The following is a 27,345-nucleotide window of genomic DNA, read 5'->3' as shown; positions in this document are numbered from 1 at the left end:
TAAATAAAAAAGAACAAGATAACAAAAGACGTGTCATTCAAGTTTCCATTAGAAAAAATTATAACTTTAGAAAATTTAAAACTAGTAAATAAATGTTTTTTTTATGTAAAAAATAGAACACCCTAAGAATGACTACTACATAAAACTCAAAATATACAAAGAAAATTTTGTGATATTAAAATTTAGTCAATGTATTTAGTCAATGTATTTAGGCATTATATGAAATATTCTAAGAATCATAAGACTTTGTTATGGTTTAACTAAAAAAGCAACAATAGAGAGTATTTGGTCAGTTTTAAAGTTTAAGGGGGAATAAAACTACCCCAAACATAAAGGGGTCCAATTTTTCTTTTTTTAGGTATAAAACTGTGTTTTTGCTTATAACCTTGCGTTAAAAAAAACAAAAACAAAAACAAAAAATCAACTCAAGAAAACTACACGAGGAACAATGAATTTTGGCTCTCCAAATTTGACTAAGCCAAAAAAGAAGTTTAAGAATACAACCAAATGTCAGTGCACGAGAAACAATGAATTTTTGGCTCTCCAAATTTGACTAAGCCAAAAAAAAAGTCTAAGAATACAACAAAATGTCACATTTTGACAACATCTTTATTTTCAATTGTGGTAGATCTTGTTTATATTTTTATTGTTTTTTTTTATTTTGACCTATAAAAAACCTACACCTTAGTAGTTGTGAAAATATTGTAATAACTATAAAACTTCACAACATTTTCATTTTTCACAATAAAATACATTTATTTTAAGTTGTGGTGGATTCTGATCTGATATTTATTTTATTTTATTTTGATCTACAAGGAACTGGCAACTACGTCAAAACATTTTCACAATATTTTTATGTTCAGTTGTGGTTGATCTCGACCTCATATTTTGTTATTTTATTTTGACATTTAAGAAACTAACACCTTAACAATTGTGAAAATTTTGTGACAACTAGTATTATTCTCGTGTGTTACAAGGTTTTGACTATAAACTTATAGAATAATTTATTTAGAGATAATAAATCAACCACTTGAGTCAATATCATATAATTGCATATATTGTATTGTTATTAGTTGCATCAAGCAATCAAACAACATGCTTTTATATTACTTAGTTATAGCGATCTAGTGAAGGAAAATGTTATTGATATTCATAATAAGCTTTCCTCTAGTTTTTTTTCACGAATATTATTCAAATGCCTTTAGGTGCTACTATATAGGTTGTATAATATTGATATTTGTAAAAACCAATAAAAAATTTAATTACAGCAAAAGTTCAACAAATAGAACCAAATTCTTATCAATAAAAAAGAAGCATCTGCTTTTAAAAAAAATTACCGGCTCATAGTGTGGGTTATATAATAAACTATTGTCAACAATCTAGCATAGAATGGTTAGATCTCTTCCACACACATGTAATTATATTACTATACTAACGACAAAAATAGAAATAAGAACGAGTAAAAAAAAAATTTACAATATAAAATTAATTGAATCTAAAAATAGGAAAGAAAAGATGAATATACAAATTTAATATTTTTTTTAATAAATAATTCAAAGCAAAAATTCAGTACAAAGAGTTTTGTTTGATCAAGTGCTTCGAAATAACCCTAAGAAATGATAGTTGATAGATACTTGGATGTTCAAAATATTAATTTTAAAAAAAAAACATAGAGAATTCATGAATCCCACCCATTTATTTATAGTAACCAGATAATAAAAAAATGAGAGTCATAGTGTGGGTACTCAGGATTTTTACCTCTCGGGCCAAGGGTTTTTTGCCTTGTAACCTTGTTTGGCTTGACACCTTGTATCCCACATCGAAGAGAACTCCTCCCACTTTCTCACTTATAAGCTTGCGATGGTACACTCCTAACCATGGCGCAAGCTTATAAGTGAGAAAGTGGAAGGAGTTCTCTTCGATGTGGGATACAAGGTGTCAAGCCAAACAAAGTTACAAGGCAAAAAGCCATTGGCCTGAGAGGTGAAAATCCTGAGTACCCACAATAACTGATGGCACACTCCTCACCATGGCGCAAGCTTATAAGTGAAAAAGTGGGAGGAGTTCTCTTCGATGTGAGATATAAGGTGTCAAGCCAAATAAGGTTACAAGGCAAAAAGCCCTTAGCCCGAGAGGTGAAAATCCTGAGTACCCACACATAGTATGATAAAATTGTTATCCATAATCATTCCTATATTTATTCAACAAACAAAATTTCAACTACAGTAAACTAACAAAAATAAATAAATAATTTTTTTTTTTTAAGTTTATAAGAAGTTGTTTCTATATAAAACAATAGTTTTAAGTTGTGAAGAAATTGATATAAACAAAAGGAAAGAGTTTATTTAAAACCAAATACCATAAAAATCAAGTCGTTAACATTATTAACTTTTTTATTCCTATCCAAAAATTTGATATTTATCCAAAAAAAGAAATAAATTTTAAAAAAATAAAAATAAAACCCCAACTAAATTTAATCTTTTTTAAAAAAGTCTATTATTTGTTGAATGTAAGTTGCATGTTTCGATAAAACATTTATTGTTATTTTATTCAAAGAAATTTATAAGAACAAATAAATTTTTGTTTTTATCTAAAAATTACTACAATTTGATACAGTCATTTGGCATAACCACAGCTTTTAAGCTCAACTTTTATTATATAATATATACGATACGATGATATGATATGATTGATTTATCTATCAGTATAACAATTCCTAAACTAAAATAGGTATATAAATATTGAAAAACAAAAACAAAAACGTATATCTCAAACCAAACTGGAAAACTAAAAAGAAAAATGCTAGCTCACTAAATTGAAGAAGCAAAGTCGTGTGTTTTTACATTGACCAAACTAAAGCCACTATAGAAAGTATTAAATATGATGCGTTTTTTAGTAGAAAGTGTCCAAAACTAGACTAAACCAAAACACTTATTCCTTAGGCTACGTTTGAGAGTTCATAAGGAATTGGAATGGAATGATCATAAATGAATGATAATGAATGGAATGGAATGAAATATATTTAAAAAATGTGTCAATGCCTCGCGGCTGCTCGACCACCCATCACGGCAACACTTGCGTGCTTTTCTATATCTCGGTGTGAGAATAATAAGGAGGTATGTTGTACCTCAGGTGTGTGACCAGAATCTGAGTCGATTTTTAAGGAAATTACCAAAGGTAAGTGAAGTCGCCACCAATCATTGGGTTTTTTCTAAGGTGTGATTGGTCACCTAACTTTATTTGATTTTATTACCTATCCTAGGTGAAGAAAAATGGCATTTTTCCTAATCTAATATGGATGGGCAAAAATCTTGATTCTTGAATTCAAAAGTCTAGTTACGTGTAGAGAAGGTGTTAGGAACCCCACAACACATGTCCGAAGACAGTCCTTTGTTTTGGTAAAATCATAACTTTTGGACATTGGCAATTGAAAACAAGCTAGTGGCATTAGCTTTCGGGGCTTTAAATGTGTTAGGCTTTGAGGTTTGGTTTTGGAATAGGTGTGGTCTTGATCAATGCTTTCCAAGTGTGTTTGAAGTCGCTACCAAATTTCCATGGAAAAAATCCTGCAGCATTTCACCTTATTTTCGTGGCGAAAATCCGACAGCGCTTCACCTCCAATGCATCATAGCACGCCAAATGCTATTCTCACCAAGCTTTCAGTGTGAGTATACGGCAATAGGGATGCCCCATTTTCATGGCGAAAATTCGACAGAGATTCGCATTTGGTGCTATATGGCACACTGGCAAGTTTCACATTTGTGTATACAGCACGTTTCGACATGCTCTCACCATGACGAGCCTAAGCCCTCTAAAGTGTTAGAATGAATTGATACGTGTCGCATACACGGGAAAACCAATATCACTTGGTGACATGGATCAAGACAATCACACCACAATATAGCATGAATATACACCTACGGCAATCGCCTTAAGCACATACCCATACTACAAGGACAAGAGCTCTCATGACTAGAGAGGGTTGTTCACGTAGCCACGAAAGTCCATCATACAAAGTGCACAATCACCCACACACACGCAGGCAAATATATACATAACATGCACCATGCACAATGCTATCACACAGAGCAGGAAAATAAACCAAACATTGCCAATGTCTCAACAAATATTGTCATACCAGGAAACATGGCCCAAGCAAAGAGCTAGAAAAGTAAAAAAGGGGGTACATGGAGGGGGATCCTAATACATGCTCTAGAGAAGAGGCTTAGAGAGAGGGAAAAAATAAGACCGCCCTGGAAGGGCTAGGCCCCCTAATCTACTGAACATTGCCCTTTGTGAGCTTGCATCATCTTGCTTGCATCCTTGCCCTTTTTGTTTGTGCCTAAGAAGTCGTACCCTTGCTCCAAGTATCCTCGCTCCATGTGTTGTACATGCAAAGACAAAAGAAACAAGCCAGCAGACAAACAAATGAGATAGGGAGAGGATGCAATGAACATACTACCAAAGAAAGCCAAACGAGGGTGAACAAAGCATACTAAGCATATAAAGGAGGCAAACAAGCATGTTATCAAACAAAAGGGGATGTCCTAAGAAGACAAATGTAGGTTTGGATTGAATGTCCATGGCTCCATTGGATTGAAGTATGGACGACACATAGACTCATGCATGAACATATAGGCAAGCGTGAAAAGATGCAAAGAAGTAAAGAAAGCCAAATTGGTGGCACAAAGCAAGCAAGGTAAGCGTATCAACATTGCACAGAGCAAAGAAATGTGTAAAGCAAGCACACCAACACCACGGAGGTGTATCTCACAAGTGGTCACATCCAAACAAACCCTAGGAGGGACGGATGTAACCACCTAAGCACAAACCCACGAAAAGCACAAAGCACACATCAAAACCTAGATCTAGTGAGGCTAACATGGATATAAAACATAGAAGCAAGCAAGCAAGCAAACATGGATATGCATAAAGGAAATGATCCAAGCCCTTTAATATGGGCCTAGGTGTGCAAATGTAGGCCTAGACCACAGGATCTAGATATACAATCCACCAAAAGGGCAAAAAAGCAAGAAAGAGAGATATCAAGAGACAAAATGACTAAAGTAGCACAAAGCATAGCAAACAACATAGATCTAAGCACACAAGCATGGCACGGAGCACATAAACGCATAGATCTAAACATAAACATATAGATCTAGGCACAAACATGTAGATTTAAGCAAAAACATGGCAAAGAGCACATAGGCATGCAGGTCTAAGCGTAAACATGGCAAGAAGCACAAAAGCATGTAGATCTAAGCACAAAAATGGATAAGAGCCTTAAACACATGTGGATCTAAGCACAAACATGGACAAAGAGCCTAAAAACATGTGGATCTAAGCACAATAACCCAAGAAGGCTAGGCCAACAACATTAAAGCAATAAATCCTGGCAAAAAAGCAAGTAGACATGCTAGAAAAGCTATAAAACATGCTAGGAAAAGCAAATATAGCATTTTATTAAGCAAGAAGAAGCAAGGAAAAGCAATAAAGAGAAAAGGGTGTGGATTGTAGCTAAAAAGCTACATCCACACCCCTAAACCTCAAATCTAAGGTATGGAATCAAGGAGAGGAAGATTAGGTGCAAGAACACTACCTTGTAGATTGTAGAGAAAATGTGAGAATCTAAGGTGTTCTAATGTGTTTGGATTTGTTTAAAAGAAAAATAAGAGAGAGAGAATCTGCCAAAAAACTACCTAAAAAACCCTTCTTCTTCTTTTTTGCAAAATGAGGGGTCTGAAGGCTTTTATAGAAAAAAGTGATTCTTCAACTGCTGGCGCACCTTGTAGGGCCACGCAGCCAGCTTGCTAACATCAGCAATTCTAGCCTTATCCTGATTCGACTTCAGATGCATATTTGAAGGCTTTACCGAACTTAGATTGAGTTGATCTTAGTGTCCAATCTCTGGATGTCTAATTTTCTAAACACTAAATAAATTGAAAATCCAATGGCCAGATCAAAAGTTATGGCATCGGGAAACATGCTGACGCCTTTTTTACAGTTTTCTAGATATCTCAACCGTTTTAACTCCGATTTCAACCCATGAGTAGTCGTTGGAAAGGTAATTTGATAATATTCACAATGGCGATGGTCCCAACCCGTTCTGACGATCAGATTAAAATTAAGATTTCTGGTGTCCCCAAGAGTTAGCCTTGGGATAAACTTGGTCAAAGTTGACGAAAATCACCAAGTTGCTCGAGTTTGCTGTAGAAATAGGAAAAATGTTGTTTTGAGATTATTTTGACCATATTTTGACTTTCAGTCAACCCAGGGTTAACCAGGGGCATTTTGGTCAATTTGGCCCAAAATGGCACTTTGGGTGCTCAGATGCCTAATCGGGTTGCACCCCATCAATCTAGATGTTCCTGTGGCCCCATGGAGAAAAGGTAATACTTTTGGAATTTTCATGGTTTAGCACGCAAATCAAAAGCAGATAAAATACAATGTCTACATAAGGGAAAGGAATAGAAAAGAAATAAATTAAATTAAATGGAATAAAATAACCTTATTTGGTTGTTTAAAATAAAATAATGGAAGGTAAGTAATTTTATTTGGGAGTAACGTAGAATGAAATGAATGAAATCATTTTATAACAATATTACTATTTAGACCCCTATTTTAAAATTAATAGCTACATATATAGGAGTATTTTGGAAGTTTTAGTAAAAAAATCCATTAAATCTAATTTCATTCCCCTCCAATTCCTCCCAATTTTAGGTAGAATGAAAATTTGAGATTTTGAGAAAATATAGAATAATAAGTATTCTTCACTGCCCATTTCATTTCCTCCCACTTAAATTCCTAAATAAGGGAATGAAATATCAATTCCTTCCATTAAAACTCTCAAACAAGAGAATGAGAGAATATTCTAAAATTATTCTTTTCATTCTTTTCCATTCCATTCTTTTCGCTCCTCCCAAACAAGGGTTTAGTCTCTTGCCTTTTTTTATACAAATTAGTTAATAGAAATTTAAAAAAAAAAATTAACACTCTAGTGTAGCATTTTTTTTTTTTTTTTTTTTTTTGAGAAACACACACACACACATATATATAGGGGAAGGGGGATGAAATAATGAAATACACTCACACGCCAACACCAAAACTGCATGCCTAGTGTAGCAAAATAGTGCTTCATTTTGGACAAAAAAAATGGCTTGAAAGCATAGTTGTCAAAATCGCCACTCCAAATCATAGAATCGTACCACGATAACATATTTGGTAGGATCATAGGATCCTATCTACCAATCCTGCTAATCCTACTATAAACTAAATTTAGTTTTATTTTACCATCATTTTGAGTGTTATATTTGAACTTTGATTATTTTAAAAATTAATATATGTTATGAAAATAAAGGTTTGAATCTTGATCATCTTAAAACTTCTATTTCATGTATTAGTTGGTGAAATAATTCGTATATCATTTGATCATATTTCACAAAATCTAATTGTATGAATGTATCAAAGTTTGCTTGTGTTAGATATTAGTTTTCATTATTTGTATATTAGAGAGGGAAAAAATTAACTGGTGTATTTGGTTAGGCTTAGTGTTTATATATTGCTCGGATTACAATATTATGCAATGTTTCTGTGTTTGTATTTTAAACATTCGTTGAACTTTTTAGATACATTGTGATAAGAACTCAAGTATATTTATTTCTCTGACCGGTTATCAACAAAGAAAAAGTATATTTATTTCATTTATATAGAAATAACAATGTATGATACTCAAATTATATCATATTGATGCAAATCTTTATTTCTTTATAGGTGAATTTATAATTTAAGCAATTATTTAACATACAATCATTATCAATGTATTTTTTTGGCTTTACATTAAAAAATATGTAAAATTTTACAATCTGCAATCCTTTTTATCTCTCACAATCTTATATAAAATCCCGATTTTGAGACCACCTTTTTTTGAAAAGCTCAAATAAATTAGTCAAATCCACAAATGTTTTATTTCATCATGGGTAACCAAAATCGCCAACAAAATGGTCCATCCAATTGGGTCAGCAAGTTCATTTTCAAGATTATCATTGTAAAAAATAAAATAATAATAAAATAAATTTTGTTCCAGTTTATAATCATTTAAGTTTAATCAGTAACTTTATCGAAAAAAATAAGGTTTAACAATTAACAGACTATTTTATTGTGATCCTATAAACCAAATCTAAGTAGAAGTGTAAAACTTAACAAAATTAATTGTCCAAACTCCGAAGACTAGGATTTAGGTGCCTGGCGGAATGTAAGGACAGCCTAAGAAGAGGGATAACCCTTAGCCACTTTATCAAATCTCAGAAGGCAGATTACTTTTCGATCCCGTTCTGATAAGCGGGATGAAACGAACTCAATAGAAATATATATATGCTATTTGCTTTTTCATCATTTTCCCCTCTTCTAGTTTCTGGAAAGCCTAACAAATGAATTTTGCCTTTTTCTTCTTGGCCACAGGAAATCGACATTAATGAGAAACTAAGACCTATAATATGCAAACTCTGAACACTTAATTATTGACCACCCTTCCGAAGAAGTGTTCTATTTGCAGGCACCCTTGTGACGACTGAGAATTATTTGTTTTGGCTCCAGACTTGAACCTCTTTGCCCCTACTGAAGGCTCCCTACCATCCTGCCAAAACAGAACATAGGAAGTGTTGAGGCTAATCTAACAAAATGAATATGGATATCACGTAAATAAATAACAAAACACATGCACAAAAGGTGGAAGTTTTTTACTTGGTTTGGCAAAACCCCTAAACTCATACATTGCTCAGATAATCCACTAAAATCTTAGAGAAATAAAAAGGGACAAAAATATACAACACCGAAATTGATATGTTACTCCAAGTGGCTATGTCATGGGGAAACTCTAATTTCATATTTGACAACATCCTAAGCCATGGAACAGAGCCTAATCCTATGCTTCCTCAGAATCCCTACACTCACATTTCTAGAAACCCTACAGTCTACAGACATCTCATATACACGTCTTCCATTAACCTATACCTTGGTGATGATAAAATTATAAAGCCTTTAAAAAGAAAAATTACTGGCAGATAAGAAGTTCAAATTCCTTTCTGAAAATAAAAATTGGAGAATTCCAAAACAAAGACTCCCCCATGCCTAACATTTACTAAGTTGTGAATCATGCAGATATTAACATAAATAAATGGCTCCATGAGCATTACAAAAATAAAGTAAAAGAAACATCCAAGGATTCCATTAAACTGATAGATAATATGAATGTTTCAATAATGTACAAAAATAAATTAAACAAAAGCAATGAGTGCATGAACCCACCAGTGAAGATTGGCTCAAGGATCTCAGAACTTTGACTCTACCGCCTCTACCATCAGCTCCAACAGCAATCAAATTACCTGTGTTTGATTCCTTGTTCAGGCCTCTCTTGCACCATTTACCCAAATACCTATTTGTTCCATCAGGGCCAAGAAATCCACCAGAAAAACATATGTCCCCTGAAGGATTTTGTAAGACATATAAAGAGAATAAATAATAAGTTTATAGCTCAAGTTACCAATCATCTAAAATGTTAATTATTTCATGACTAGCTCTATCCAAACTCAAATTGCACCAATATAGTACCTGGTTCAGAAAGTGGTAGTGGGGATGGAGACTCCTTTCGAATGTTAAGCATGGGTTCAACCTCTGTTACATCATCAGGAACCAATATCACATCCTTATCCAGAGTAGCATGAGTCTTTCCCATATCATTATTGATACCCGTTTTTGAACCCAAATGTCCTACCAAGTTATCTAGTCTATGAACTTTAGTTTCTTCATTCAAGTCAGAAGCTTCCTCTGACCTTAATGGAGTAGTGGTCTGCTCAGTCTCATCTTCACCGATTTGACATCTAGAATCAGGATTTGATAGTCCACAAGGAACTGTAGAAAATTTTGAAGAATCCTCATCTATTAAGAAGTAATCATCTCTCCCTTTGTCAAGAGCCATGGCGTTTATACCTTTTTTATTAGATTTCATATGGTTAGTGAAACTGAACTTTTCCAGTTTCCTAGAACACAATGGATTACTAGTCAGGCTTCCTGTCTGATCTGAAGTAAGCTTGGATCCAGAAAGTTGCTTCTCTTGATCTTCGGATGGAAAATTATTGGCAGGCAAAGGATTGGAACTAGAGTTACATTTCACAGCATTCTGAATAACCCTTTTGGAACTACTTTTCTTTGAAGCTTTTAGCGACCTTAGAACTTCATTATCTTTTACTTCAAGAGCAGTCTCCAATTCTTGTAGCCTTGTCTGGTAATGAACAAACAAAAAGTTAAATTAGAAACCACACACCAAAATGAGATTCACCTACAATCTCATCATGGACTCACCTTTAATCTATTTATTTTCTCTTTAGCCTTCTCAAGTTTTTTACCAAAACGAGCCTCTCCTCTTCCAAGGAGGTTGCACTTGGCCATCAATTCTTTGTAACTCCTATCAGAAAATGGCCAGCATAGATATAAATGAGAAAGAACATAAGAAAGATAAAAGTATATTATTTAAGGGTAATAAACAACTATTTTTTCTTATTGTACAAATAAATATTACACAAGAACAAGGCTATGAATATCATCTTTCAAGCTATAAGGCTGTCAAATCAATAAAGTTTATTTGAGAATAAGCACTCAACAAGAACTAGATCAATTTTCTCTCCATGCATTGAATCAAATTGCAAAATGTCAGTAGATAATCTACCTATTACGCATGACCAAGGATTTCCGTAGAATGTCTATGGTATCTTTATTGTTGGCGCCATTACCAAAGGAGGCAAGCTTTAGAACCTCCCCCTCATCGAGATCCAGATCAGATACCCTAGATTGGGAACCATATAACCATTTTAACAACAAATAAATTATATATATATATATATCAACCAAAAATTGAAAATTTATTTGCACATAGTGCAAATGCACTCACAACTTAAATGCTGCAAGCTCTTTGGCCAAGGACATGTTCTTTTCTTGCAACCTCAAGCGTTCCAAAGTTGATTTTTCAAGCTCCTGTGACAGAATTGACCAACACTTCAATATAAAGTCTCATAAATTTATTGAAACCAGAAAAGAGAAAGCTTCACCTCAGATTTCATATGAAGCATCTGTTGCATGGATGTTCTTTTTTTCAAGGCTTCATTCTTTAATGCTGCTTCCTGTTTTGCCAGCTCCTTGCAAGAACACAGCTAAAAAAGAAAAGAGTTTCCTCATAACAACCACATGAAAACAATAGCTGTAACCATTGAAGTCAGAAGAATATACTTAAAACTCCAAATTTGGTTGCTGAGAAACTGAGGATATGAAATCAAGACAACTTATTGATTCATGTTTGAAGTTAGGACCACGAATGTTTGCAGGAGAACGAGTTTCAAAGCAGAGGACTACGTTTCTCTGGCTTCAACCAACCAGTAATCTGCTTCATTGTTGGAAAAATTGAAGCAAATAAATTAATGGTTGTTTCATTCCATGTTTCCTAACATAAGTTCATATTAGCAACTGTAGAGATTTATTTTTCTGTTCTGCTCCACCTTTCTTGTCAGTCATAAAGATTAATTTTTACAATTTCGCAAATTTGCCTATTCAAGTTTTATTTTATGGGACCCACATGTGAAGTCCAGTTGACATAAGGTTTTAAAGGTCTAGTTATAAATGTCATAGGGTTAGAACAATTTTTAATTTGGGATTTTAACTTAAACCTAGCATTGTGCCCATGCAATGCATGGCTTAATCAAGAATTATATGTAAACTAAATAATAATAAAAAATTTAATAACATAATTAAAATTGAATGATAAAATAGAGTAAAATAATATATTTGTACTCAAGGGTTAGATGGAGTTTTTTAATAATGTATCAGAGTATCTTGAACATTGAGGCATGTTGGCCTCTGCGTGTTCTTTCCTCCCTTCTCTTCTCTCTTTTCCTCTCTTCTTTCTTGTGGTTTTGTTCACAGGTGTTGCTCTTCATAGAATGCTATTTTTTCTTTTCTTCCTCACAACTCCAAATTAAACCTTTTCTTTTAACCATCAAAACCCTTTTTTTGATAGGTAATATGAGTACTATTATTGATGGTGTCAAAAAAAAGAAACATACAATGTGTTCATGTAATACCCAGTTCAAAGAATAGCATTTCGTTTTTTTTTTATTTTTTTTTATTAGATGTTAAAATAAATTAAAGTAATAGTTGAAGGGAAATCTCACACCTTGCTTTTAAGTTCCTGCAAATCTAAGTGAATTCACAAGTTTGTTTTATTAGGTTAGTGCAGTTGGTATACGTAACTACTTGGCTGATTTTATTTAAGAAATACTAATTGGAGTGGGATTGGTCTTCCTAAACTGAATTGGAGTGTTATTTTAAAGGGACAAATTAGACATTAGAGAAGCTTAACTAAGGTTGTTTTAGTAATTGTAGTTAAACCCTAACGTGTCCCTGCCGTTATATATAATTACTGGATCCAATTAAATCAACCGCGTGAAAGGAAATCTTCTTATTTTTCCTGGGTGCGACGGCTGTATTTTTGCTATTCGTTGAAGTTGATTCAATCTGGTATAGCATGTGTTAATATTGCTGGATAAGATACTTTACTAAGATCGATGATTGATAGGAGAATATCATAATAGGTTCATGTCCAATAGATTTAAATCGAATGATACATTACTATTATCATCACAACTTTTCTTGGGTTTCTATATGCATGTTTAGCATGTACTAAGGGTAGGTCTGATTGAATATTACAATATACAACTAATGGTTTATATATAAGAATGTTAGGTTTGATACAAAGTCACACAACCTTTATACCGCTAATGCAAGAGCTTCATTATCAGGGTCATAGCAAACTTAAGTCAGATGCAGAGCAAGTAAAACAAATGAAGATTGAAGACAAACAGAAACTAAATGCAGAACAGGCAAAGCAAGAAGTAATTGAAGAAGATGCCAGCTGCAGAAACAACAGTAGCTTAGTTATTCTTGTACAGTAGCTTAGTCATACTTGTATAAAACGACTTGAAGCTTTTGGTTATCCTGTAAATATCTGTTTAGTATCTACACATGCCACACGTGTTGTAGTTTGTTAGCTTTTCTGTTTTGTTAGTTTAGGCAGTTAGTTAGTTGCTCTATTTTGGGCTGAAGCTTCACCATGTATATAAACAAAGTCACCAGATTTTATTTAATGAGAAATTCATTTTACCCAAATTTAGTTTTTAATATGCATGATGGATGGTGTATTATTGTATTTTAGTAAGAGGATTTTTAATTAGTAGTGGAATTTGTACCACTTAATAATTTATTTATTTCTGTATTAGGTTCTAGTGACATTGCTCTAAATCGTTGAGGCCAAACGTGTTTTGGTGGTTTGAGGTAAGTAGACTTTAGAACATGATTCCTCTCGAGATATTGTATTGTATATATGTATACTTTTAAAAGAAGCTTTGCAAAATAGTGAACCTTTTATGTAAAAGTTCTTTCTATAAGTATATATTTTATGATTTATATTGTGATTATGTAAAAGTTCTTTCTGTTTTATATTGTGAACAATTTATAAATATTGTTAAAGAAAGAGAAATTGTTTTCAAATGGTTAGCTAGACAGTCTGCAACATTTGCCAACACAAGGTTAAGTGTTGTTTATTTCTATATTATATTGTACTTAGTGTATTTTCGCAAACTAAAATGGTTACTACTTTTTTTATTAATTTCAGTGTTATAGTTAAATTTTTCATTTTTGACAATTCTACAGAATATATTATATTATTGTTAAAACTGTGTAAATGTTTTGTAGAGATTATACTTTTTCAATGATACTATTATTTTGTTTGAGAGACATCTTCATGTTATATAGTTTGTTATTGAGCTTCTAGCTCAACCCCCCTCCCCCCCTTTTCTCCACCCTTTCAGATTAGAATAGTGGAATCTCTTTTGATGGATGATCATTGGAGTCATAGATTGAAGATTTCATTTGGAGCTATGTTAGTTAATGGACTATATTATTATGTTTTCTTAGGATTGTGAGCTTAGTATTCATAAAACTATTTGTGATTGTATTTGGAGAATTTATTCGTAAAGTTTTAGTTTTGATGGATTTTATAAGAAAGACTTAATGGTTTGGTTCTTATTTATGAATATTTAATTACACTATGTTCTATTATTTTAACTTTTGTATATATATGACAAGTTATGTATCTAAATCCTTGGTATGGATTTGGGGCATTACAGTTCATGAAGATGAACAGCAACAAAGCACAAAACAGAAAGCAAATAGAAAAGCAATCAAGAGACTAAACTAAGAGAAGAGAAAAAATGTAAAGGAGAAGAACAATTTGTAAAACCCCAGCATTGAGACCGATCAAAAAGGCTTTGCTGACACAAGCCTTTTAACTCAACCAAAGACTTCTCAAAATCTTCAAAGGAACGACAATTCCGTTTTGTCCAAATAGTCCACATCAAATAACCTGGAATTACATTCCAAATATATGAATTACATTTCCCAAGCCAATAACTCCAACAAAATAATACTTCCGCCACAAAGCCAGGCAAGACCCACTAACTTATTAGGTGCTTTGATGACTATTTGGAATTTGAAGAAATTTGAATGCCATCGAACTAGTTGGAAGAGGATGTATGTATCTAAAGGGGGAAGTTGACGCTATTAAAGAGCATGTTTTCAAGCTTGCCTACATATTATTTATCTTTATTCATCATTCCCACTAGTGTGGCAAATAGAATAGAGAGGTTACAGGAAAAAAAAAATTGTGGGTTGGTTTAGGAGAAGAGTTCAAACACCACTTGGTTGGATGGGATAAGGTGTGCCCTCCTTCGGCTAGTGGAGAGTTGGGGATTCGGAAACTTACTACTTTCAATTAGTCTTTGTTGGGAAAGTGGCTATAGAAGTTTGGGTTAAAGGAAAACAAATTGTGGAGACAAGGTAGTTACTGTGAAGTAAGGGAAGGAGAGGGGTGGATGGTACTCTAGACCTATTCAAGGCACTCATGGTTGTGGGTTATGGAAGAGTATTCAAGGCATTCATGGTTGTGGGTGGTTGTGGGTTATGGAAGAGTATTCAAGGCACTCATGGTTGCGGGTAATGGAAGAGTATTAGAATGAGGGGAAATCATTTTTTACAATGCGTTTAGCTTGATGTGGGCTCGGGTAGTCAAATTCAATTCTGGCATGATTGTTGGTGTTGGGATCAACCTTTAAAGTTGATGTTTCCAGTACTGTTTGAAATTGTTGTGAATAAGAATGCTTCTATAGAATTATTATTGGATAGGTAGGAGTAGGGGGAGGAGGAGTTGGCATGTGGAATTCATGAGAAATTTTAATGATTGGAAGATTGATAAGGTGGCTTCATTTTTCCATCTGTTAGAATCTCATATTCCCATTGATTAGGGGAATGATAGGATGAGATGGAAGCTAAAGAGTAATGGGGATTTCACTATGCATTCTCTTTATGAGACATTATGAGGCTCAACCCCTATGCCTTTCCCTTGAAAAGCCATATGGAGTGTCAAGTCTCCTCGGAGAATCTACTTTTTTGTGTGGACATTGGCTCAGGGAAAAAATCTTTACTTGTGAGAACCTTATCAACAGGAAATGGTGAGTTGGTGTTGCATGTGCCATAGTAGTATGGAGACTATGGACCACCTTTTGATTCTTTGTAGTGTATCTTTAGAGTTGTGGAGTTTTGCATTTAGGATGTTTGTGATTTGGTGGGTATTACTAAAGAAGGTTCTTGATTTATTATGTGAGTGGTAGCGTAGGGGACTTAACATTTGGAATCTTGTTCCTTTATGTTCAATGCAGACTTTATGGAGGGAAAAACGACGTACTTTTGAGGATATGGAGTGTTTTTCAACCCAATTGCAAGCATACTTCATTAGTTCTCTTTATGTGTGGTCTCTTGTATTTAGTCTCACAAATAGTAACTCTATTCAATCCTTCATAGACTTGATTCATATGTAGATATTTTATCAATTGTAATTCTTTAGGCTACTTCGTCTTTCTCCACAAAGTAGTCTCATTTCAATAAAATTATAATTAACTATCAAAATAATAATAACATAACATAAAGAAATAAAATACAATGGACTAGTGGCCCTTTTTTCTTTGTTTGGCTTAAATTCTCTTGCATCAATTCTCTCCAAGTTGGAGAAGAACTCATCCTTGACTTCAAACCATCCCTACCTGGATCTCTTTGATGTCAAACCAATCCTTTCCATCCTATTCTCCTCTGCAAGACAAGCTAAATCAATATGCTACTTATTAATCTTTTCTCACTCTTAATATATCTTGTTGAACAAATTCGGACTCTTGACCTTTATAGCCATGTTGTGATACACACACACACACACACACAAAAAAAAAAAAACCTAAAGAGGAATCCATGCCTAGATTTGTAAACGTCAAATTGCCTCCTCCACAAAGTTTACCTAACATCACTCTTACATACCTCTTGTTCACCTCTATAATTCTCATTCAACAAAATCTCGTTGTTGGGGTTTTACTAAGTCTTCGTCTCTTCCAAAGTTTTTGTTTTCCCTTGGATTAACTATTTGATTTCCCTCTCCTTTGTTTGGTTGTTTGTTTCTTCTGTTTCTTTTTGTTCATCATCATGAACAACTTGTATTTTTCATCTTTTACTTATTAATGATAGTTCTTTGATTACCTATCAAAAAAAAAAAATTGATCTTTCCTATGTAAGATTAACTTTACCTAGAAAATTTGAGAAAAAACTACCAAGAGTCTTGTAGCTCAACTAGGACTTCCTAGTGTTTCAAACAAAAATGTCCAAGATTCAAATCCTCCATTTCCCAACTATCGAATTATCCTATTTTCTTTTATCTAAAAAAACAAATTATCAAAAAGAAATTTGAGAAAAATTCATCAACCCTGGTAAAACCATCATGTTGAACATGTCCAAGTTCTGGGAGATTAAAACTCCATTCATCAAGAGGAACCTTTCTACTATTGAATGATTTTAGATAAAATCAACGGTCTCTTCTACTTGAAGAGAGAAAGTCTCATCCATAGTGAGGATTATGGGCTCACCTTGGTGCATGACTTTATCTTCATAAAGCCCAAATTTGTTTCCTTGACTATGCTCTTCAAGGTAACCTTCATAAATTGGTGCAGAATCCAATTTTATGACACAAATTCTTTCAAAAGTTTCATCTTTCAATTCCTTCAATCCACCTCATGCTGCATGTTATACATGTCCAGCATCATGAAAGGAATTTTTCTTCTTCTATATCATCATTCTCATCCTCAATACAACTGTCTGGTATGTCCCAAGATTCGTGGTTGCCTTTTAGAATCTCCATGCAGGTTCTCAGAAGTTCCCATTGTTGAAGAACTTGTACCAATATATTTTCAATCATACACCTAATCTCAACCATCTCTATATGTTGGTCTAAATTTCCTCTACCCTCCACAACCTCTACCATGATCAACCATAGCTTAACATTGCAACATTTGACTCAAATCTGAATTTCGTGGCTTAGATCGAGGATCTTTCGCTCCGATACCACTTGATGCAGTAAGAACTTAGATCTAGTGTAGGGGACTAGATTCAGACAAAGAAAAAAGATAAAAAGATTGAAGTTTTAACAATCAAATATCAATTTCTATGCTCAAACTCAGGAATATACAAATTTAGAATTTTATGATGGATAAGAAAAGGCTGCCTACAATGACTCAAAAGTGTATTTATAGTAGGCTTTAGTAACCCTAAAATCCTGACCCTTCATCTTACACATAACAATTAAATCTTAGCCATACAACTTCATTAAAAGTCACTCACATGCTAGTAACCCATTAAAATATTTAAATATAACATACAAAAATAAAATACATTAGACTAATGGGATTTATTTCTTTGTTGGGCTTAAGTTCTCCTTTATCACTTTTTCTCAAGATTTTGTAGAAATCAAGAAAAAATTACAACAATTGAAATGGAATGGCATGTTCCATAGGAGCAAAGCTAGAAGATTTGTCTACTATGCGAGAAACATTGGATAAACAGGCAATTGCAATTTTGGAGATATATGCTGCTATAACAACCAATCAAGAACTTATATATTCTGATTTAGACCCAAGTTTATCCCCATTCTTGGCAAAAATTTCACTTGTTACCCTTTCAAAATCTGATGGATGCAGCTCTACAAATATACTTACACAACAACTTCAATTGTGCATTGGTTAAAATTTAATGTCATAAGGTGGCATTAAAGAGAGAAATCAGCCTTATTATTCACAAGTCCAACTACAAGAATAGATAAAGTAATGCACTACAATGACAATGTAGATCATAAAGAGGCAAGGTGAGCATAATTTTGATCACTGAAAAGTAAAAACCAAGAAAGATATCGATGTTACTACAATAGATCAACTCAAGAACGACTGTAAGGTGATAGACCTCCAATTATTGATTTTATTGCTTCAAATGAATGTAATGATATGGCGGGGACGAAAAAGTTGCTATCCTTGATACCTCCAAAGTTGACTGAAGAGTTGTTGTATATTTCATGTTCAAAAGTTCTTATATGTCAACACTTTAAAACTCAAGACTGACTTTTTTCCAACCAAGAGAGAATGACAGACATAGAAGTTTTTGTTACTACTTGTAAACCCCCCTATTCGATATTTTTTGCATGGGACATTTCAAATCCAATTGAAGTAAAAGTCTTGCAGTTTTAAAAGTCTAGATAATAGTTATGTGTCTTATGGTTAAAACAATTTTCAATTTTGCCTTTTATTTTAAAAGTCTCAATTTGAATTCTAGGGCAAAATTATACTTTCCATCCCAGCAAATTAAGATAATTTAGTAGTTTAGTTGAGTATAAAATTTTCTAAGAGATCCCAAGTATCTTACATTTTATTTTCTTTGAGTTCAAACTAGTTTCTAATTAGGTCTTTAGTTACTATTAATGAGTCCTTATATATATTTGTACTAAATGTAATGAGAGTTTAAACAAAATTTTATTAAAAAATATGTTGAGTGTTTTGAGCACTGAAGTCTGTTGGAAGTGTGTTGAACTTCATGTGGTCTTTTCTCCTTTTCTCCTCTTTTCTTCTCTTCTTTCTTGTGGTACTGTTCAGGATACTGTTCCTAAGGTTCATATACACCATAAAATTCTCTCTTTTACTCTTTAGAATCCTAAATCAAGCTCTTTCTTTTACCTATCAAAAGTCAAAACCCTAAAACCCCAAATACATATTCCTATCTAATAGTCATCAGACTAACTTTTAATTACTAACACAAGCTCACCCTTTTTTCAACAATTTAAACCCTAGATCCACAAATTCTCCTAACCCTAAACCCACCACAAGCACACATAATCAAATTTCCCAAATTTGTCCTATGTAATTTCTTGAAACCAAAAGAATGAATTATAACCCTTCATCCAGTGTCCTAATAATGAAAAACCCAGCTCAATCAAGCTATATACTTCATAAAAAGCACACTTCAAGTGGGTTTTGTTACAGATTAGAAAATATCAAATAAGTTATAACTCGAGCTGCTCCTCCGTTTGAAACTTTTCAACCAAGCAGTTCAGATTCATAAATCCTCCTTTAGATAATAGGGGAAGCCTATGGGGAATAGAAAACAGTTTTTTTTTTTTTTTTGTTTTATGCTATTCTTATTGCCATCTCTAGAAAATTAATAATAAAAATTAGATAAAACCGACCTCAATTGAACTAAGTATACAAAATTTCATATTTAATCTACTTCAAGCCCCTATGTTTCTCATTAGGAAGCACGGACACTTCATTTAGGGTGTCTTACCAGTGTTGTACCGATGTCATACGGGTCATTTCATGTTATATTTTTTCAGAAATTACTCATGTAACCGTGTTGCACCCGTGTTCATGTCCATGCTTCCTAGATTTCTCAGCAACCAACCAAAGCACTGAGAAATCACCTACCAGAAAAAATTCAGACATAGTAGTATCTTGCAAGTTATATCCGTCCTTCAAAGTTCGAAGTCTTAAGAAATGAAAAAATCCATCAAGCCTAGCCAAATACTAATCACAGCCAAACAAAATAAACAAAAATAATAATAATAATAATAATAATAATAATAATAATGAAATACCAACCCTAATTTCTTCAATACTGGAAATGGCACCAATATTTGAAGTATCCAAAAAGCAGTTGAATTTACCTGGTCATTGACATCTTTGAGCTCCTTTCCCTGGCGCTCTAAGAGCGAGCTAAGCCCTTTGACCTTGACCTCCAATCTCTGAACTTGACCACGCAATTCACGGGGATCTTCGTCTTCCACATTCTGAGAGAGGATCAGATCGTTGGAATCCCCAACCGACTGAAAGTAGAGGCGATTGACATTGCTCGCGGAACAGCTTTGCTTGCACACGGGGCAGCTGCATTTCTTCGCGCTCGAACAATACTCGAACCACTGTTGTAAACTAGGGTTTCAAAACAAAAGCGTCAATTTCACACACTCTGAATTTGCGATTTTCAATTGAGAGAGAGAGAGACTGACCATAGCTCGTGGAAGACATGGCCGCAGATGGAAATGGCTTGGAGATCTTCAACGAGAGGTTTGAGATCTTCGTAGCAGATGGAGCAGATGGTTTTGCCAATGCTCGTGCCACCGATCATCTATCTATCTCTGTGAGTCTGTGACTGCGACTGTGTGTGTTATGGTTTTTCGGTTGTTGGTTTTGAGCACCACTATCTTCTGTTTCATTTTTTTATTTCTGGGAACCAAAAACAAATGGAGCGAACTTTGAAAAAGAGAAGAGCCAATTACAAAAATTTGTCTGAGCGGGATGAAAGAAGAGGGAAAGGAAAATCCGGCAATTTTTTTTTACCTAAGTTGTTTCCCTGTTTACACCTTGACAAGGACAGGTGTAAATAATGTGCCGTGCCCTTTGGGTAAGGAGTTCAAACAACGGTTCTCGGTAGTTAACTGGGCCTCACTTAAACACTTAATTTCAACTTGTGCTTCTACTTTATAAAAATTATTTTTCATTGTTAGGCCTAAAGACACCAATCCGTTTTGATGTAAACGGAATTTAAACCATAAAATCATAAATTTTTTAATCGATAGTAAAAAAATTTATCAATTAAAAAACTTTCAATTATCAAAATATCAAAAATAATTTTTAAAAAATAATAATAAGGGAAGGGAATAGCCTAAAAAATAAGTATTCAACATATATTTCTCTTCATAATTTTGTGATTCAATTATTTGGTAAATTATGGAATGATAATTGAATTGGCATTGTGCCCCTAGGATGGTCAATTAAGGACCTACTTTACAGGGAAAAGGATAGAATCAAACTTGTGGACATCTTGAGAAAACTTCTTTCAACTTTTCAACAAACACGAAACTAGGGGGAAGGGAGCTCGGGGCGGGCGGGCGGGCGGGTGGGGGGGGGCATGGCACCTTAGCTTATAATTCCTACTTTTTGTACTAATAAAATCCTAAATTCAACTATAAATATACTTACCAGACCCTTGGGCTTGGGCCCTAGCGTTGTATTCCTTTTTTGTTGACTCTCTTTTTTTCGCACTTTTTGTTTATATTATGCTTGACAGTTTGAGTTGAGAAGCAAGTTAGGTTATGGGTCCGTTTGGATAGAACTTATTGCTGAAAACTGAAAACTGAAAACACTGTAGCAAAATAATTTTAAAATGTGTAAATAGTACCGCGGGACCCATTTTTAATGAAAAAGTGGCTGAAAAGTGAAATTTGTGGGTCCATAAACAGTGCACGAATGCACTGTTCACGGAAGACTGGTCAACATCTGCGGCTTGGAAAAAAAAAAAAAAAAAAAAAAAAGCTTGAAACGCAAAACGCAAAACGCAGCCTTGAATCCAAACACATTCTATGTTTGGTTTGGAGGGTACTCAATTTTCATATCTCAACACTCAAATCTTATCACTCTAACTCATTACCCAATTCTCATATTTGTAACTCAAAATTTTCCCATAACTATACTTGCAATGTGTTTGGAAGGAAGTACTCAGTGGGTTTTTCAATTCAAAAAATCAGCTTTAAGCTTAGTTGTGGGGACCCATGAAAATTAGTGCTCTACAAATGCGCAAAATGGCTATATTGAGTACTCGCATACACATTCTCTCTCCACTTCATAACCTATTCACATCTCTTCATCTATATTAGCAAAACCTACTATTTTCTCTTTCTCCATGTCTCTTTATGTGTCTTTCGTTCTCCGCGCCTCTTTTCTCGTTCTCTCACTTTGCCTTTATCTCTCCTCTCCTCTTCCTCTTATTATTGTTGTATCCGTTATCCGATAATGCACTAAAGGAGTTCTCTTTCTTTTTCCTTTTGTCTTAATGTTTGAAATCGGGAGTACAAGCCCTCAAGAAGCTCGAGCCCAAGTTCAAATACAACCCAGGATCTAGAACAAGTATCTCCCTCTCTCTGAAGATCTATCTTTGTCTCTCCGAGATATGAAGAAGAAGAAGAAGAAGAGGGAGATCTTCTTCACTACTTCAAATGCAAGAGCTTTCAGAGATGTTAAACCCACTTTTTCAGAACCACAACAAAATGGAAGCCGACCCAGTGTATATCTTCATCTAAACAGGAACATGAGTATATTAAGATCAAACAAACTAGATATCATCATGGTATTTCATCCTTCAACTAAACATTTTCAAATTCATCATGTTCTCCAATCAATGCATGTTCATGTGAATTCATGACTTACCTCACCGCACCACAGTACCTATGCAACCAATGCATAAGCATACAGATGCATGTTCATGGTATATTAAAAATAACATTAGAGAAAACTCTAATCTAGCATGTTAAAGACAAACAAGCAATCAAGCAGAGAAACAAAGACTCGAAAACATAAAAGATGGCCAAAACAAAGGCATATTATGTGAAATAAATAAAGAGACAAAAGTAAAAAAAAAAACTCAGATTAGGGTTTCTAGGCACAAGTATGCATGCACATACACAGGCCTACATACACAGGCCAGTTGTATGCGTACGCATACTTCGAGCCTACGTATGCATGCAGAAAGCATGCGCATGCAGAAAGCATGCGCATGCAGAAAGCATGCGCATGCAGAAAGCATGTGCATGCAGACATGCCCTGAAAAACCCTAACCCAAAAAACAGGAACATAGAACAAAGCAAGAACTTAAACTAACAACCTAGCATGTAAGGAATGATAAAGCGAGCAAAATCTAAACTAAACGAGCATGTTATATCACAAATAAGCAAGAAAAACAAAGGAAACAAAAAGATTAAAATAAGAAATAGCAAGAAGAAAAAAAGAAGGTTTCGAACTTAAACCTAAAAAACAAAAGCCCTTTGGCTTGATTTTGACTGTTCCTTTCAATCAAATCTATTCACAACCAAATAAAATTGATTAGTAAACTTCAAAACTCGAAGATCAAGACTAGAAAAGGTCACAATCAAAAGAAAATTGACTTGGGGATGTTTTGTGAAAAACTTCCTCTTTGATTCACTATTTCTAGTGAATATTAGGTTTTACTTTTAGGATTTTTTGTGTGTTTTTGAAATATACCATGTTAGGCTTTATGTAGTTGAAAAGTGGGGGTTTGGAATGGTTCTCAAACGATGTAGGATTAATTCCAAACCTCAACTTTAATGTAAAAAAACTTATCTTTTATAGCTTTTGGAACCATGGCTGCGTACACAGGTTCATGTATACGTACGTATGCATCAAACCTGCTTACACATACGCATATATGGGTATGCAGCCTTAGGATTTTCGTGGCCTTTATTTTCCAAAAATAACTTTATTTTATTCATAAAAGAGTTATATTTTTCATAAAAACCTTCCTCAAGTCAATTCATAATCTGATTGGGCCCAAAACCAACCTTAGGCTTTAGAATTTTACCATCATTGGGGACGGGGGTCCAAGTCGTAAGGGATACAAAATGTCATGTCTACACATAGTATTACTCCACTTACCATTCTTATCATTTTTTTGAAAAACACCGTTAAATTTTTTTTTTGTTGAAAAGTGTTAAAGTTTCTATGAATTTTATCACAAAAATATTTATAAATTAATATGATAATAAATGTGATTGGTGTTACTTCAATAATATTATAAATCATATTTCAAGGTATGGGTAGTTCACGAGAAAACATCTACAATTGATTCATTTGGGGGGGGGGGGGGGGCAGTGTGTGGACGCAACATGGGCAGTATGTTAGGATGTGTGCCCTTCAATCCTATTGTATGATGTTATATTTAACATTATGTATAACATTATGTTGTGATTAATAAAATTGTTTTATTATTGTCTAAAAATATTGGTAACATAAATATTGGGACATTATCATATAATCCATGAGATGCATAGTATGTGATTTATATGATTTAGTCATAGAAGAAATAAATCACAAGTTCTTTGTAAACTCAGAATTTTAGTTCGTAGTCGGTGATGAAATTGGGCATTTCATCTGCGAAGACTATAACATATCAACGAAGATGATTTGTCTTGATCATGAAAATGAAGATTTCTAGTTGGTATGTTGATATATTTTAAAAGTTAAGACATATTGAACTAGACCGCTGTAAAATTTATTACTCTCCTAACAACTGTCAAATAGATAATAAACTCATGACTTCTATTTACATGAACTCTTAATCCTGAGAGGATAATGGACCTGATCATGAAGTGTAGGTTACTTTGATATATCAAGAGTGAGGTTTAAAGATACGATCAAAACCTCAGTATATTTAGCAACCATATTTAGTGTTGATGGAACATATATTCTCAAGATGGAATTCATAATCTTTTAACGGAGATACAAAATATTGCCTTGAGATAAGTTTAATGGGTTTAGTTATTCAGAGTGTTAGGCCTAATCACTTTAATAAGGAGTTACTAAAGTATATATATGAAATTAGATTTCATAAATATATGATGAATAATTTAAAGGATTAAACCGGGTACTCAAGGAATTAAGATGTAGTAATCTTCAAAGTGGCTGTCTATATTCACGACTTTGTATTAATACGGATATTTTATGAAGGGGTTGCATGTATAATAAAGTCTTGGGATATAATTTATAAATAAGGTTTAGAGTGCAACTATATTTATATAGTGGTATTAAATATAATTAATGGTAACTTTGGACTTGTCAAAAGTTGACAGAAAAGCCCAAGGCCCATTGGAGCTAGTGTCTTATTGGTCCCTTTTGGTCCCACTCTAAGCCACACACTTAAATCTAATTGGAAATACCTAAAAGGCCAGCCCAATTAGATAATCAGTTAGATACAAAGGGAAAAACATACATAATTTTTTAAAAAAAACAATACTCTTGTGAAATGGTGTATGTGTATGCGAATGCATGCCACTCTCTCTAATTCTCCCTTAAAAACTGATTCAAAGACCACACTTCTTGGGCATTAGTGGAATTAGAGTGAAGATTAAAAGTGTTCCCAAGTGCTTCTAATCTTTTTTTGAAATTTACCACACCAAGGTACACTCTCTTGTTCTTAAATTCTAAAACTTACACAGTGCATGTTATCAATTGTGAATGAAGTAAATCCCTTAATTTTTCGCTGCGTATGTTTTGTATGCAATACAAACATGTATTTTTCCTACAATTGGTATCGGAGCGGTCTTCAATTTCGCATTTGTATAACATGTTTTGTGAGTTTTGGAATTAGAGATGATAGTTTCATGTTGTTAAAAATTAATTTTCTGCATGGTTGTTGAAATTATTGTTTGATAAAAACTGATATTGATGTTATGATATTGTTTAAATTTGAGTTTATGTATGTTAAATTGAACTTTAAGGCTATAGCATTAATGAAATTCAGTTTTGATATCAATCTCTATCCATTATATTCATATAATGGTTGTTTGTTTTTAAAAAACGTTTAAAAACTGCCTTAGGCAAATTCTGAAAATTCAAAATTCACGAAGCTCGATCGATTGAGCATCGATCGAGCAGGCAGAATATTTCTCGATCGATCGAGATACATTCTCAATCGATCGAGGACTAAATGTTTAGAATTTTCTCAAAGTGTTTTTTTTTATATGTATAAAGAGCAAGGTTATGTGTAATTTGTTTAGACACGTTTTAAAATTAAATTTTTTATTTTAAACATCTAGTGGGAGAGAGATACAACGGTTGGATCTCACGGCCTCCATTATTAGTTCATAGTAGTGTAGGATAAGCACCTCGTCTTGAAGTATATGCCTCGCGATCCCAAAGGAGGGTGTTTATTTCATAGTACTATAAGATTGAACTTATCGTTTAAAGTAGTATGGATAAACACCTCGTCTTCGCATATATGTCTCGCTATCCCAAAGGAGAGTGTTTTGTTTTATGGTACTACAAGTTTAAACACTATAAAGAGAGATGAAATGTAGTTACACATGATTCTAGATAATGGTGTACACTAAATTAAGTCTAATGTTAATCTCCCAAATGAGCTATGTTATTATTACTTAGAGGCTAAAGGTAATACGACATATTATTAGTGTTTGATAAAAGTTATCATGATGACACTAATAATAAGAATAGTTCTCAATCAATTATAGTGTTTATAATAAACTTGCTACCAATGAATTATAAACATGAGATTGGGTTGTCGTTGCATATATTATATTATGGTTTTATTAAGGTTCCATATTATATGCTTATATACTAAATTAATAATGTCAAGTTTACTTATTATATTCATGTTTATTGTTTTCAGATTTTATCATGGCATCATTTAGCCCACTTGTTGCTATTTTTAATTAAAACAAATTGACTGGATCCAACTATGTTGATTGGAAAAGAAATTTGTACATTGTTTTAACTGCTGAAGAGCACAAATATGTACTTACACAACCATGTCCTAACTTTCCTTCATTAGATGCTCCTCTTAAGGAAAAACAACGATATGATCGTTGGCAGAAATCTAATGAGATGGTCAAGTACTATTTCCTAACATCTATTTTAAATGTTCTACAACATCAAATGTAAGATGTAGAACTAACTTCGGACATTATGCTAAGTCTGAAGGTAGTTCTGCAAGTGAGCAAGACCATTCTGCAAGGCAAGAAAGTATGAGGCAAATTTATAATACCAAAATGGCTGAAGGTAGTTCAATGAAGGAGCATTGTCTTAAGATGATCTCTAATCTGAATACATTGGAAGTTTTAGGTGCTGACATTGATGGAGAATCCCAAGTGGATATGATACTCCAAACACTACCAGAATCATTCAAGGAATTAAGACTTAATTATAATATGAACAAAAAGATTTATTCATTGTTTGAATTAATGAATAAGTTAGTGGCGGTGGAAGACATTCTTAGTACATCCAGTATTGAAGCCAATTTGGGTGAAGTTTC

The 27,345-nt window shown here is 33.6% G+C and overlaps 1 protein-coding gene across 1 annotated transcript; it reads right to left on the bottom strand.

Annotated features, from left to right (window-relative positions):
• Nucleotides 1-8,045: 8,045 nt before the first annotated feature.
• On the bottom strand, nucleotides 8,046-20,860 carry LOC142614599 (uncharacterized). Its single transcript, XM_075787152.1, has 9 exons — nucleotides 20,516-20,860; nucleotides 20,177-20,438; nucleotides 11,100-11,201; nucleotides 10,943-11,025; nucleotides 10,721-10,837; nucleotides 10,357-10,459; nucleotides 9,607-10,276; nucleotides 9,304-9,479; nucleotides 8,046-8,632 (listed from the first exon to the last, which is right to left on the bottom strand). Exons 1-9 carry the CDS (start codon nucleotides 20,632-20,634, stop codon nucleotides 8,510-8,512), a joined length of 1,755 nt encoding a protein of 584 aa, XP_075643267.1. The 5' UTR covers nucleotides 20,635-20,860; the 3' UTR covers nucleotides 8,046-8,509.
• Between the last annotated feature and the right edge of the window lie 6,485 nt (nucleotides 20,861-27,345).

The sequence above is a fragment of the Castanea sativa genome, chromosome 11 (genome assembly GCF_040712315.1).
Source record: "Castanea sativa cultivar Marrone di Chiusa Pesio chromosome 11, ASM4071231v1".
NCBI lineage: Eukaryota > Viridiplantae > Streptophyta > Magnoliopsida > Fagales > Fagaceae > Castanea > Castanea sativa.
The sequence above is the reverse complement of the archived record's forward strand: the minus strand, read 5'-3'. Positions and strand labels throughout refer to the sequence as shown.

Bases quoted from the DNA above. Each gene is read 5' to 3' on its own strand.
- LOC142614599 (XM_075787152.1), bottom strand. From the start codon at position 20,634: ATGATCGGTGGCACGAGCATTGGCAAAACCATCTGCTCCATCTGCTAC. The intron at 10,838-10,942 runs GTGAGTGCATTT...TTCCCAATCTAG, and splicing joins GAGCTTGCAGCATTTAAGTT to GGTATCTGATCTGGATCTCG. The intron at 9,480-9,606 runs GTACTATATTGG...AAAATCCTTCAG, and splicing joins ACTACCACTTTCTGAACCAG to GGGACATATGTTTTTCTGGT.